We start from the raw sequence: 15,440 nt of genomic DNA on the forward strand, positions 1-15,440 counted from the left end.
GTTTGTGTGTGTGTGTGTGTGTGTGTGTGTGTGTGTGTGTGGTTTTGTTTTTCCCAAAATGCTGGGTGTGTGTATATGTGTGAATTTTGAATACTTCATTCTAACAAATACACTCACTAACGTTATGTATAGAAATAGGAGAAAAGGTCAGAGTTCAGGTAGAGTAATGGAGTCCTCTGGGCCAGGGTGGAAACTGCTTTCAAGGCATTGAGGGTATGGGAATGTGTAAATTCACTAAGAAGAGACTGGAGACTGTTACTTCTAACAGGTGGTGGGCTGGTTCTAAGTATAGAACATGGCTGTGTGTACACTTACTCTAGTTCAAGACACACAAGGAAACCATGAAGGGGCTGGGAAGTGGCTAAGCAACTCAATGTTTCAGGTACTTTTAGGGGAAAGGGGAGGCTTTGCTTCCTCCTCTTCCTCCTCCTCTCCCTCCTCCTCCTCCTCCTCCTGCTCCTCCTCCTCCTGTAAAAATTACACAAATGGAAGTGGCAGGGCTGTGTCCTGTGCCTACTGCATACATACCTAGCCCTGATGTCAGAAGCACAGGTGGGGTTGTTTTGCTTTTGTTTGTTAATGAATTCCCTCCTAAGTTGTTATTGAAGAATGAGACAAGAGAGGCATCATGAGAGGAGCCGAGATGTCTCATGAGAGAAGGGTAGGGGAGTGAGTGATACTGCTGGATTTGTTTCCTGCTTATTAAATAAAATATTTTCAGAATTAAATCAGAAAACATGGGACTGTAGAATTATGGGTGAAGCTTTTCTTTTAATGAGTTGTTTTGTTTTAAAATCAGAGTTTTAACTTCCATGTGACAGTTTATCACTTGAAATGTGACACTTGCCCTTTGCTCCGTTTGGTTATACCAAAGAAAAATAATATGGCTCTTTTTCACCCCTGAACTTTCACCCCTGATACTTACAGCATCATGTTTTACTTTAGAACATTTACCAGAATCTATTATATATTATCTTACTTTGAAGAAAACAACTCTTGTTAGTAAAAAAATTGATGAAAATTGGTAGGGCATGGCTAGCAATTAGCCCTGGGAAATGAGTTTTTAGATTAAAAAGATTTTTTTTTTTTGCACTGCTCAGTTTGTGTGATTTTATATTTGTTTATGAGTTGGGTTGCTGAGTCCCTTCCAGGTGCCTCCCGTCAGAATTCCAAACATGCTTCGAATGGGGATTAAAGTGTGCAAACATATTTATTTTAATGACATCCTTGTGATCCTTACCCACTTCCAGGTTCTGTGGATTCAGATAAAGCACACTCTACCTTTGTCTCACAGTGGTTACACTGAGCTTCTAAAGCTGCTAACAGTTGCCGTTGACAATGTGTGACAGTATCTGGAAGTTAAACCACATGAGCCAAGGCATTGTAAGGCTTCTTCCACAGAACCTTTGATAGCCATTAATGATACATCTCTGAGGACAGAATTTAGCAAACAAAGCATTTCTTGCAGCTACAAATAACGACCTGACATGTGATCACAGAGATTTTTTTTTAATCTGTTGTGTCATTTTTCAACTGTGTGGGGCACACAGATAATTTCTTGTAAATCTTAGAAAGGCCATGTTGACATTTGAATACCTAAAAAAAGATTAGAATGTATATGGATATCAGAAATCTTAAACTTGATATATCAATATTTGCTTGAAGCCAAGATAAACAGCATTAGAACTAATTATAAAATGATTTTAAATCCCCCATTTAAAGGGTATTTATTAGGTTTTAAGTTTGTTTTCAATAAAAACAATTGTAAAGCCAATATTTGAAACTTCTTTGTATGTACATTTAATTTTTTAAGCTTTCATGGAAGGACATATTGTATACTGGACATATTTTCTCATACACATTCCCCTTTACTCTTTTCTCCATCTCTCATTAGTTGCCTTGTTCCCTTGGACAGTTTAATTCCTACTTTTCATGTATACACAGTTTTGAATAACCAGAACATTCTATTACTACAGAATTGTTGAGTACATTACTGGATACTAAGTGACCAGTAGTAAAAACCCAGGCCATGTCTTGGGGGTGAGGGGGCTGGGAAAGAAGAACAGTATCACAGGCTCTGGCTGGTACTTCTAAAGACATAAGGAAGAACATCCAAAGACATCACCCTAAAGTGTGAGTGATGGATGGTCACTTATTTGGGGTGGTATGTGGAGGGAAAGGAGAACTTTTGGCAGATGCAAGTAGAAGTATGTGCTCTCAGCTTTGCTGATATTTCCTGTGTGAGGACCACTTCTGCTTGTGGGCTGGATCCTACTACATGAGAGCAAACTGAGCAGCGCTTCTCATACCCAAGAGCTGGAGAAGCCCCAGGGTTAAACTTCCACTTCATTTTTCTGAGAATTAGAGAGAAATAAATGAGTATTTGGTTTGTCTGTTGGAAACAGTCTTAACTTTGGCTTTCCATGCTCTGAGAATTTCTGAAGAATTTTAATTGAAACCTGTCACCTTTCATGTGGGGACAATGAAATAATATTTCACTGAATAAATATAATATCTCAATGAATAAATATACATTAAATTATATAAAATATATATTTATATAATAAACTTGTTATTTATAATATACATATTTCCTTCCATATTCATGACTTCTGTATCCATGAAGCCAACAAACTACACATCAAAACTATTTGAAAAAACATGGAGTGGGCTTGCCTTTCATGTATGAGGCTCATATCAGACCATTTGTTCATTTGAGGAACCACAATGGAAAGAAAAAGGGGCATTTCAGCATCTCCATTGTCTTCAGTGATGCACTACACTCTGTAGCAGTATCCTGGGAGGTACGTGGCATACTAGATAAACCCCATTGTTTGTGCATGAATGTTTGTTCAGCCTACATGTGAATAAATGTTTATATTGATGAGATTCAATCATTTACATATTATGGATGTTGCTAGCTCTGCCATCTTTATAACATGGTGGTTCTTATAGGATCTAAGAAACAACAATTTGGGGCACAATAGCACAGCCCCATGTTTCAATCTCTCCCAGCATCTTACAGTATTCCAGAAGATATTTGTATGTCTTATATAATTCTTATAGTTAGAACTTGCTTTTAGGGCCCCAGGAACCTGTGCTGTAGTTCTATTTCATGCATCAGAGAGACAGACAGAGATAGAGAGATGGAGAGACAGAAACAGAGAGAAAACATCCACATCCAAATGTGTATGCATGTAGAGGTCAGAGGTTTGATGTTGAATGTTGTCTTCAATTGCTCTCCATCTTAGTTTTTGAGAAAGGGTTTCTCATTGAAACTGGAGCTTGCTTGATGGAGCATGGCTCTTTAGCCAGTGAACATCAGGGATCTGCTTGTCTCTATGTCTCTGGTCCTCTGAACTCAGGTGCTTATGCTTGTGTGGCAATCGCTTTACCAGCAGAACCATCTCCCTCCCATCTGATGTCACCACTACACGCTAAACCTGGTCTGTTGTTTGTTTTCTTTATCAAAAATATTTCCAATGCCACAGCATCTACCAAACCATATGGTCCAGGTGGCTAAACACTTATTTGGTCCTAGTTAATGATGCTGTAAGTTGCTTTTGGTTATGGTGCTTTATCACAGCAACAGAAAAGTAACAGAAACAAGGAGTTCAAGACAAGCCTAGATTAGAGATCTGATCTTTAAAAAAAGGGGGGGGGAGATATATATCGGCCTCACTAGTTTTAGGTTCCCCCGTTTGATTCTGTCTAGCTGTCACAGACCTGGCCTGGTTGGACATTTGCTGGTAGTTAGCTAGTTTTAGAGCCCACAGTTGACCTTTAGACTTTTCTGCTTGGCTATATGTTAAGGACTTGTAATAGTTGATTTTTGCATCTGTGCCTTTGTGTGCATGCACATATTAATGTGTGTGTGTGTATGCATGTGCGAGCACATGTGGAAGTCAGAAGACCACATCAGGTGTTACACCTCAAGTATGATCACCATAACTTTTTGTCGTTGTTGTTTTTTGTTTTTCGAGATAGGGTTTCTCTGTAGAGCCCTGGGTGTCCTGGAACTCACTCTGTATACCAGGCTGGCCTTGAACTCAGAAATCTACCTGCCCCTGTATCACAAGTGCTGGGATTAAAGGCATGCGCCACCACTGCCCAGCTCACCATAACTCTTTGAGACAATGATTCCAATTGGCCTGAAACTCATGACGTAGGCTAAGCTGACTGACCAATCCTCAGCCATCTACCTGATTCACCTCCTCATCAGTAGGATTACAAGTGTGAACAGCTACACCCGGCATTTTAAAAATGCTTCTTGGAATTGACCTCAGGTCCTCCTTGTGATTTTAAGTTGTTTATTTTCTTGAGGTGCTGGAGATAGGACCTAGGCTCTTCAGTATAGTGGGTGTGATAGCTAATCCTGATTGTTTACTTTATACACCTGGGAAGAGGGAGCCTAATGGAAAAATTGCATTCATCAATTTGACCTGTGGGCATACCTGTCAGGGCATTTTTTGGATTGCTAGTTGAAAGGGAAAGTCCCTGCCCACTGTGGGCAGTGCCGACCTAGGCAGATGAGCCTCGGTTGTACAAGAACGGTAGCTGAACGGCCCAGAAGTGGCAGCAAACTCCTAAGCAGTGTTCCTCCATGGTCTTTGCTTCATGTTCCTCCTCCCTTGGCTTCCCTCTATGTGATGTGGAAATGCCACCTGAAATAAACAGTTTTCACCAAGGTGCTTTTGACCATGGAGTTTATCACAGCTATAGAGAGGACACAGGCAACACTGTATCACTGAGCCCTTGTTTGTTAATGACTTACCTGTAAGACATCAAACTAACTCAGAAACAATCTTTCTAGTCTACTGATCTTGTATTTTTTATCCACCCCTTCTCTCCTGTCATAGATAAAAAGAATCATTGACCTGTCATTCCATTTCTCTGCACCAAAGATGCTACCATATCAGCTTACTAACTGGACAGCTGTTGGTACCAGAGGCTATCTACACCGCCTTTCCAAATGCTGTCTTTCCACCTATGGTCTTGAACTGTTCATACCAGTTAAACCAGTTTGGAGCTTATCTAGAGTTAGAACAAAAATGTGTGTGTGGTGATGTCACACATCTGAAAGGACAAGGTGAAACAAAATGTAGAAGAGAGCTCTGACTGCCACACATGTCCAGTAGTTTCTCTACCAGCCCAGAAGGGAGCTTCAGAGCAAAGACTGCTTATTGGAGGAATCCCAGATTGGGCAGAAGTGGATAGGTCTTGCATCCCCTCTTTGCTTTGTTATTGGTTGGAAGTTGGCAAGAAAAATATACTGTTAGCTACTCCTGCCTTATGCAGTGATGAGCTAGCTACATACTTCCCAAAAAGATATGCACTTGTTTTGGTGTCAGAAGTGGTTCTTAGAGGAGTTGACTGCTAGAGACCACCTGTCAATCACACCCTTCACACCTGGGTAGCTAACACTTTCTTGAAGATCAGCCTGAGTGGCCTATCTGAAGGTGGTTCTCTGCCACAACTCCATATCTCAGCAAAGAAGTGATGATTTTCTGGTTACAGTAACAAGCAGCAGTTAAGATCAATGGCAGCTGCACGTCAGTAACCCCACTTCTAAACCAGGCCTCTCATTAGCATCCCAGCTCTGGTAACTGCACCTCCTCAGCTATAATTCAATCCCTAAATGCTTTAGACAGCCCTTAATCACCGGAGAGAGTAGGTTTCCTAAAACCCTATGTAAGGTCAGCAGGTTTCTTTATCCAGAGAGCTGGTGTCCGAGAAGCCTGGCAGCCCCACCCAGCAAGCAGAATGTACAGCTTTGTGTTATGGGCACTGAACACAGCCTCTTCCTTTGACCACTGTCACATCTACCCAAGATGTACCCTCTGGCCCCTGGCTTTCCTCATTCTCATCTCTAGGGTCTCTCCTTCAGGAATACCTGACTATGCTGTGTGACAGCCACCATGCTTCTGTCTCACAGCTTCATATCATTTCTTTGTGTATGTGTTCATATATGTATGGGCACATATGTGTGCAGGAGCATGCATGAATATGTTGTGTCCATTTGGAGGTCAGAGAACAACCTTGGCAGTTTTTTTTATCAGGGGATATCCACTTTGTTTTTTTTATTTGTTTTTGTTTGTTTGAGACTAGGTTGGCCTAAAATTAACCAAGTAGGCTAGAAGCTGGCCAGAGGGCATTAGAGCTTTAATTTTCATGAAATTCCTGAGAGGAGCTAAGCAAGTGTCCATGTCCAGCTCTTTGATTTGATTTTAATGTGGACTCTAGGCATTGGACACAGGTCCTCACGTTTGTATAGCAAACATCTTAACTGATGAAAGCATCTCCCCAGAGAGCCTCATATTCATTCTCAATAGCACTTGCCATAACTTTAGGTCATCTTATTTCAGTTGAACTTTCTCACTCTAGGATGCAAAGTCTATTCAGACAGGGCCCCTGCCTGTCATGAGCACTGCTATATTTTCATCAGGCAGCTGGACTCAGTAGATAAATGAATTGTTGCTGGAGCTGGTGAATAGCAAGTCACAGATGAGGGTAGTGCTAGGAACACAGTAGGGACTCCATAATGACTTGAATAATGAAAATCAATGCCATGTCTGGGAACTGTGAGTGTGTGTGTGTGTGTGTGTGTGTGTGTGTGTGTTGGGGTAAATTTAAAAATTTTAAGATGCTAAGTGATGACTGTAAAGAGATGAGTGAATTCTCTGAACTGTAGTGAATTCTTTTTGGCCTCCTTTATAAACATGTCTTCTGAAAAACTTGACTTAACCTATAGCCCAAAGCTCCAAGGAAGCCTTTATCAACTCTTTCTTCCACGGCAGCTGGATAAAGAGGCAAGGGAGCAGGGATGGGGCATGAGAAAGCAAGAAAACTGGACTGTCCTATATGAGAGTCAAGAAAAAACAAACAAAAAATGAGAATTTCTTGTTGGGGAATCAGATTTCCCAAATCAGAGTCTGTTCTGGGTGGAGCAACTGGAGGTATTGAGTCTGCAGAGAAGACATCTCTTTCATGAACCAAAATTAGACCAATAACAAAGTGAAAGGCTAATACTTAGAAAAGAATGTTTAAACATGTCTGTTATTACAAGGGAAGCTTCACAATCAGTGTCAGCTATGAAATTAACAAATTGGCTGCTGTGATAAACACTGCATGGATCTAGCAATTCATGATTGAAAAGGTTTTAGCTTAAGAGGAGGAAAATAGAATACATTGAACTTGAATAGGGCAAAAATCAATTTTCTTTTTGAACATCTTTCAGCTGTACCTGAATTTTGGCCATCCTCTCACTTAAAGTAGAAATTGCTGACTAAAAGATGCACATTTCATACAAGGTTGCAGATTAAAGACTGAAAATATTTGCCTTCTAACAGTGGAAGTTAGTGCTCTGTGGGTTTTTCATCAGTAGGACAAACTTAAAGGCAGCTAGTGCATATATATAAACTTTAGGCATATATATATATGCTATAAAAGTAAAAAAAATTAACATGCAACTCATGCAAATAATACTGAGAATTAAAGATTCTTATATCTGCAATAATTTCAGAACCAGAAATGTTCTGTATCAAAAATGATCATCTTAAAGGTTTCTGTGTCAGAAGCTCATTATCACAGTTGGAGTAGAATGCATGGAAAAACCAGGTTAGCCTCTGCCCTTATAGTTTTGTCTAGAGAAAGTTACCCAAGAACTCCATGCTCCAGTTTCCTCTTCTATAAAGTAGTGGTGCTCAGCTGTGGATTAGTTTGAAGTTTGACTGTGAAGATTCAGGTGAAATACTCAGAACAGTCTACGAAGAAACCTGTAACTTTGGGGACAGATAGTGTCAGGGCAGTGATTCTCAACCTGTGGGTCACAATCCCTTTGAGGGCTGAAATGACTCATTCACAGGGATTGCCTAAGACAATCGGAAAACACAAATATTTACACTGCAATTCAAAACCAGTAGAAAATTACAGTTATGAAGTAGTCAAAGAAGAAGAAAACAATTTTATGGTTGGGGGGGGGTCACCACAACATGAGGAACTGTATTAAAGCATTTGAAAGACTGAGAACAGCTGAGAACTCTCTAGAGAGTTTAATTTTACAAAGACACTTTATAACATTAAAGTCACGTATTGTTTAGCCTTACCCAATCTACTGGACCCTCAGCTGACTTTGTGGTCATTTCTCTAGAAGCGACTGTGTGGTCTCTGCTTACACAGAAGTAGAAACCGTGTCACCTGTGAGCAGCTTTAATTATCATGAGGTTTCTGAGAGCTAACCTGGTTTACTCTCTGTTCTCAGAGCCATGGTCCCAGGAGCCTGCATTAGAGTGAGAGCCATTTCTATGACAGCTGCCAGGGATCTGAGTGTGACTTGATCTTCCCAATAATAAGACTTAAACAGTTCAAGGAAGCAAGACTTTCTAACTACTTTGATTTTACAGCAACCCACACTTAGAAAGAGTAAGAATTTCCATACAATGTCTAGAAAAACTACATATAGTACTTTAAAATTCAAATGAATGTTACAATTAGGTATCTATGTATTTCTTCAAAAGGCACACCTGTCAGGTAGTACAGGAAGTCTCATCATCTTATAGAATTTATTTTCTGCCTCCAAATTTTGTCAACACATTAAGGTAAGAACTTTCTTTGTTCAGGAAGCAACAGTTGGATGAGGACATGGGTTTAACGGAAAAACAACAGTGGAGGCAAAAAGGTTATTTTTGTAGCCAACATAATTTTACTTCTACACAGAATACATCTTTACCATTTTTGCTGTTATTATAAGGAAGGGAGAACATTCAAATGCTGTAAGGCCAAGTAGAGGTAAGAGAACAATGATTGAGCCAATAAGAGGGAAATGCCATGGCATTGTCCTGGATCCTCTCAGAAATGGAGACCACCTGAGTTATGACCCATTTACAGACTTGTCTTAATATCCTGTATCTAAACAAAACTACTTATGAAGGCACACCAGAAATAAGCATGATGCAGAGTGATAGCTCAAGCCATAGACACTGCATATGAGTGTTGTCAATGTCTGCATTCAGCAGAAGGTCTGCCTCTGCCAGTGATCTTCATTTCCTTATTTATCCTCATCGGAGGGCTCATTTTTCTGAATCAGCCACACTTCATTATTTCTATCAAGTAACTGGAAAGGACTGCTGTAGCCTGCAGTGTAAAAGACCTTCTCATTGAAAACTTTTCCTTCTTCCCTCAGAATGTTTGCTAATGTCAAAAGTTGTTCTTGATTCTTTTGACCACTGGAGAATCCGTCAAAAGACCTATGGATGAAAAAGCGATTCAGATGAGAAAACAGCAGGGTCTGGGGCCCTGATGCTGAACGATCTTCATACCTAGACTCATAATAGTTTACCTAGGAGAAACTCAGGAGGACAATCAAGTCCCATCCTTTGACAGATTTAGAACTTCCATCTTCTTGTGTGGAGTATTATATAAAAAACTCATCCTAGAACCTTATGAAAGTGTATATTGAGAGTGTCTAGGATACAGCTCGAATGCATTACTAGGAACGTTCCAGAAACATACCAATGCTACAATTTAGAGAACCATTCAGAAGCCCCCTCACATGCTCACTCCTCTTCCACATGCCAAGTAAGTCCCCTGTCTCCCTCCCACCCCTTTCTCTTCCTTCCTTTGTTCTCTCTTGTATACAATTTAGGCTGCTCTGAAAGTCACCATGCAGCAGAGATTCTTGATATATAGCTCAGGCAACCTTTAGAAGCACTGTGTAGCTGGGGCAAGCCTCAAATTCACGATCCTCTTAACTCAGCCACCTCAATGCTAGTGTTATGGGAGTGTACCATCAAGCCTAACTTCAATTGTGTTGTGTTTCATTTGTTCTGTTATTGTTGCTGCATACTTCTTAGCTGCTTAGGCTGTGTCAGAACTCTCAGGCTTAGGTTTAACTTCTGTCTCAGCTTCCCAAGACCCCGGGAATATAAGAGTGTGTCCACAGACCTGAGTCAGACATTCACTTAAAAGCTTTCCCCTTTTTCCTCTTCTGGGTCAAAGAGTACACAGTGGGTTACAGATAATCACAATATAGTTATGGTGACTATACATTCATAGCCCAATGAATGAGGTTAACATTTCGACAGCATTAAGCATCCTAAGAAATACTTTAACAGAGACAGGACCTGAGAAATCCTAAGGATTAAGTCCAGGCTAATGGCTGTCTTCTGAGTTGGTCTTGGAATGAAAGATGATTTTCCCAAACAAAGAAAAATGGAAATGACAATATTGCACAATACTGTTAGAGTGAGGCATAAAATGAGGTCTAAAGGGAGAACTGAAGCCAGAAGCAAGTTTACATAGAAGCCTATGGCCTTCTAGCAAAAAGGAACCTGATCAGATCTGAATATGAACAGAGGCCAAGAGTTAGAACAGATTAGAGGGATGGAGCAGCTAGCTACAAGGATGGAATGGTATAATGGGAGATATCTTGAAACAAGACATATTTTGAATACAGTGCTTGGTCTGGCTTGTTCCTGGGCAGCCACCATTTTCCTGCTACTCTGGCTCTGACTGCAGCTCTGGCTATCTAGAAACAGCAGCCCTGGCACCCATGAGATGCCCACATGGTAACTGGTTCTGCCAATCTACCATGCTGCCCCCACAACGCTTGGCTGAGCCCAGACCATTCCCACTGTGCCCGCGGTGCCTAGTAGAAATGAGACTCTTAAAGCTTAATGATTATCCAATGGATTTATTATATATTTGGAAATACTCAATTAACAAGATGCTCACACAATGCAGAGAGCAATAACAAGGGCTAGGCCATCCCAGAAGCTCCCTACTACAGCCTTCCCTAATGGAACTGTGGGAGAGGACACCAGATTAGAAGAGTGACTGGTATGCACTTGTAGCCTGAAAGAATCTGCAAGGAGGTGATTCTAAACATAACAACTTTACTGGGCTTGGGGGCACCCAAAGTCACGAGATTCGGATATGTTGGGTATTGAGGGCCAATGGACCCAGGCAGGCATAGCCTTGAGTCAAGAAAGCTATCTAAAGCCTTGGTTGGGACCCATTACTTTATCTTCTCTGTTTTTTTTTTTTTTTCCATTTGAAAGGGGGAATGTACCTACACTTCAACTCAAGTAAAGGTACTTAAACAGAGACACTCCACAAATCAAGTGAACAATGCATGCCATTGTTGAACTCATTCTGCTAATAACCAGAAAAGGGTTAGTTTAAAATAACTCAAGATATCTTAGCTTTAAATTACATAGGGAGTGAAAGAGTGTTTATGCCAATATTTCTTTTCTTTTCTTTCTTTTTTTGGTTTTGGTTTTGGTTTTTTTGAGACAGGGTTTCTCTGTATAGTCCTGGCTGTCCTGGAACTCACTCTGTAGACCAGGCTGGCCTCGAACTCAGAAATCCGCCTGCCTCTGCCTCCCAAATGCTGGGATTAAAGGCGTGCGCCACCACCACCCGGCAAGAATATTTCTTACTAGGATTGTCACCTATAGAAAATATTCAGTGCATTCTGCTTTTCATAATTGATTTCCTTTAATTCAAGAAAATGATGTGTTTCTTTTTGCATATCTCCACAGAAAGTTTCTTCATTAAATTGTACAGTGCATTTCAGCTGCAATAAATGTACTTAAACAGAGATGCTCCACAAAGCAAATGAAATATGCATGCCCAGTTAGGACTCATTCTACTAATAATCAGAAATCTATTTAAATAACTCGAGATATCTCAGATTTAAATCACTAAGGCGGTAAAAGAGTGTTTATGCAAAGAGAAAAAGAATGTTTCTTACTAGGAACATCACCTTAGAAAGCATTCAGTGCATTCTGCTTTTCCCAGTTGCTTTGTTTTTTTTTTTTTAACGCACATAGTCACAAAATGTTTTTTCATTACATTGGACAGTCTCTCCCTTGCTTGTTACATTGTTGTACAAACCCATAGCTTATTTGACTTTTACAGGTCCAAAGCTAGAGAGAATTTGCCTCGAGATGAATCATGCCTTGAGTCGCAAGGCAGATTTTATTTGGATGTTATTTAAATGAGTCTTTTGAGTCAATACTGAAATAAGCTAAGATTCTGGGGCTAGTAAAATGCAACTGGATACATTTTTGTAAGTGAGAAGACCCAAATTTTCTCCAATTAGGGACAGAATGCTGTGGACTGAATGTCTGTCTCTCAAATTCATATTGAACTCCTAATCACAAGCCGGATAGTTTGAAGAGCTTCTGGAGGGTGGTTAGAGCCTGGGGGGTTTGAGTCCGTATGAAAGGGATTATCATCCTTACAAAGGAGAGTCAAAGGTGCTTATATGAATTAGGAAATGGTCCCTAGCCAGTCACTAAAACTGTCAGTGCCTTGAACTTGAACCTAGCTTCTAGAAAGAACTACAAAAAGCAAACTTGTGTTTGTGGTAAGCCACAGAGTCTATAGTATTTGTTGTGGCAGCCCAAACAGACACCATTATTGTTTAGGTCTATCTATTTTGTAGGAAAGGACAGTCTTGTGCTCTGGATGATGTAATTTGGGCTATGTTTTATATGTGGAAGGTGTACAATTGACCTCTCAATAAATCGATTCTATCTTGCAATAGACTTCAGTGACATTTTAAAACCAAGACAGTAGGAAAACACCATGAAATATAGTAGACTTTTCTTTGGAAGGGTGAAAAGCTTGCTAAAATTGCATAGGAGCAAAATGGTGAATGCACACATGTAAAACCAGCAGCATGGCTGTGAATTATCTACCACTTACCGCACGAAAACTGTCATCTCAGCTCTGTCTTCAATGAAGACATCTGACTCTGAAGGCCTGGGTGGATCAGGTTGCTGCTCAGAGGGGATGTACAGGGAAATGGTAATGGTAGACTCACTGAATGGACTTGAGCCAGGCTCCACATAACTGGTCACTGGAGCTGTCAGCTTGATTTTCATCTCTACATCATGAAAAAATTGAAAGCAAATTTACTGGGTTCCTGGCTAATACAAAGTTTCTAATCTATTTTATGTGAATTTCTTGATTTCCTTTACAGTATTACTATAAATATGTGTCCCTGAGATGTCTCATCTTTTTTAAAGGGTAGTGGTAGAATGACACATTACATTAAGCATTTTCTATAGTGTTTTATTCTTCGGTTAATGAATTATATATTTTTAAACATAAAGAAAAAATTACAGAAAAGATAGGTCAATTAATTATTTTTTTCTCTATATATCAGAAATTGTGATTCTAAGGCTAAGAGACTTGCAACATCTCTCTCTCACACATTCACACACGTGCGCGCGCGCGCACACACACACACACACACACACACAATTGTGACTTGAGGCTCATGCCCTTGCACATCTTCCTATCCTTTGATAGCACTATCAGTCACTAATTATTACAGGCTTTTGGTACAGGAAAGGACTTCTCCCTAGTTACAGAGTCCCATTACATCTCGCAAAAATGAGGAAAAGTAGAGCTGTTGGCAAGCAGAACCCAGCAGCACCTTCTTGTAGCTACTCTTGAGGCCAATCGTGAAGTTTTGGGCATTAGAGTTTTGGGCATCTGGTTATTTTTCTATTAAATCTATTCTATTTCTATTTCTATTAAATCTATTAAAAACAGATTTCTTTAGTAAACTAAAACTCAGGATCTTGAAGGCTACTTTTACCTTTCTCATTTTTGCCTTGAATGTAGCCTTTCAATTTTGCGAAACCAGTTTGGATGGCTGAATCCCAGTCCAGAGACTCCACGCAAGTGCTGACCCACTTAGCTGGTCCGTAGTGTCGGATCTCATAACTTCCTGGCTAAAATGGTAAAAACAAAACAAACAAAAAAACTTAGAGAAACAACTCATGAACATCAGCAACTCATGAATATCAGGAGTCAGCAATACAAGATCGGGGACCAGATACCCCTAAGGACGCGTTACAAGCATTTCTTAAATCGAAGTGCTGGGTCCATGTAACGACCTCCCTACCCTGGCCCCTGGTCGCCTCATGACAGGAAGTGGATGTAGGGCTCTGTGGGGGTGGGGGGATGGGGAGGCGGGTGGTCAGCTAAACAACGCTTCTCCTGGTTTGTGCTGGATCGAAAAAAATACTTTTTTTTTTTTTTTTTTTTTTTTAGCTTAACTCTAAGGATCTTCATGTCAGCTTAAAGTAGCCCAGATGAGTCTTTGCGGGCTCTGGAAGACTCCTACCTGGGGGTCTATGTCCTCTGGAGCCTTCCAGCTTGGCATCTCCATGGCCTGCTCCTCTGAGCCCTCGGCCACCCCGAGGTCTGGCTCTTCTGCAATGGGCAAGACCAGCTTGTGAGAGTTGCGCCCTGTCTATGTCCACCGGCCACCTTGTTCTGAGTCCCCGACCCAACGACGCACGCACCCACGGCCCTGCAGCCCTTACTGCTGGTCCGTAGGACATTCTCCATCTGAGCCGCAAGGCGGCGTCCGGATCTTAAGGGAGCCAAGTCCCCACCCGCGGCTTGCGCCAGCCCTGGCCACACCCCTCTGCAGGGGTATGGTCAGGATCCGGCAGCTAGTCAGACTGATCCGGTTGACTCCTAGTCACCGGCTCCCCTGCTGAGTCCCTACCTCCCAGCTTCGTTGTATTGCAGAGCTGGATTGTGGGCAGTGGTGGGCGGAAGGCTGAGTAGCTGCTAGCTCGGTTTCTGTGGAACCAGTCAGGGCACCCATTTAGGGCGCCTCTCCCTAGACTGCAAATGCTGCCATCGCCTCTGCAAAATCCGCAGAGAATCGCTTGCCCCAGAACTTCCTCGGCGGAGCAGCTAGCACTCTGACTCCTGCTGCGGGATCAGCAGGCCGATTTATACTAGAAGAGCATCCAGGGCCCACAAACAATTTTCAGGTTTGCTCAATGTGGAAAGTCAATGGAGACCCAGAGTCTTTGGGAGTCTTGGGCTATCTGCTTCCTTGACCTTTTTCAGAACCGACCTAAAACATCTGAGTCATCCCATCATCCTTTGGGGATGAACGAGAAAATGCACTAGTGCTTTATATATATTTTGGCTAGGCTTCTTACTTTTCCCAAAAGACTTATTGAAATAAATTTATATATAACTCATCTCTTTTTTTTTAAAAAAAAATTCTACCAAATTGATCATATCCACCCTTCAACTCCTGAAAACATGCCCCACCCCTTCCCACCTCATCACATCTTCCTTCCAAAATTCTTTTAGTATTTATTTAGCTCACTGGGTTTAGCTAATGCTATTTTCATGCACTTAGGCTGGAGTTATCTGCTGAGGCACTGGGTGATGTTCCATGGGTGTGTGGAGAGGTATGGGGGAAGGGGATGTCTCAGCGGACCCATGCTGAGGCATCTCTTTCCCCTGAGGGAAAGAGTCATACACTGGTATAGCATAGAATAGAGTTTATTCAGGGCATGAGGAGGGGAGACAGTAGCGCAGTAGAGGCAGAGAGCGAGAGAGCGAGAGAGCGAGAGAGCGAGAGAGCGCGAGAGCGAGAGCGAGAGCGAGAG

The 15,440-nt window shown here is 41.3% G+C and overlaps 1 protein-coding gene across 1 annotated transcript in view; it reads right to left on the reverse strand.

The window, feature by feature from the left end:
* Window positions 1-8,547: 8,547 nt before the first annotated feature.
* Hebp2 (heme binding protein 2) overlaps window positions 8,548-15,440 on the reverse strand; it is a 30,498-nt gene continuing 23,605 nt past the window's right edge. Inside the window, exons 3-7 of the mRNA XM_028779252.1 lie at window positions 14,534-14,610; window positions 14,144-14,232; window positions 13,613-13,748; window positions 12,712-12,892; window positions 8,548-9,245 (exon numbers count right to left, since the gene is read on the reverse strand). Coding sequence (XP_028635085.1) covers window positions 9,047-9,245; window positions 12,712-12,892; window positions 13,613-13,748; window positions 14,144-14,232; window positions 14,534-14,610 — 682 coding nt within the window. The 3' untranslated portion in view covers window positions 8,548-9,046. The remainder of the gene's footprint in view (window positions 9,246-12,711; window positions 12,893-13,612; window positions 13,749-14,143; window positions 14,233-14,533; window positions 14,611-15,440) is intronic.

The sequence above is a fragment of the Grammomys surdaster genome, unplaced genomic scaffold (assembly GCF_004785775.1).
Source record: "Grammomys surdaster isolate TR1022 unplaced genomic scaffold, NIH_TR_1.0 348, whole genome shotgun sequence".
Classification (NCBI taxonomy): Eukaryota; Metazoa; Chordata; class Mammalia; order Rodentia; family Muridae; genus Grammomys; species Grammomys surdaster.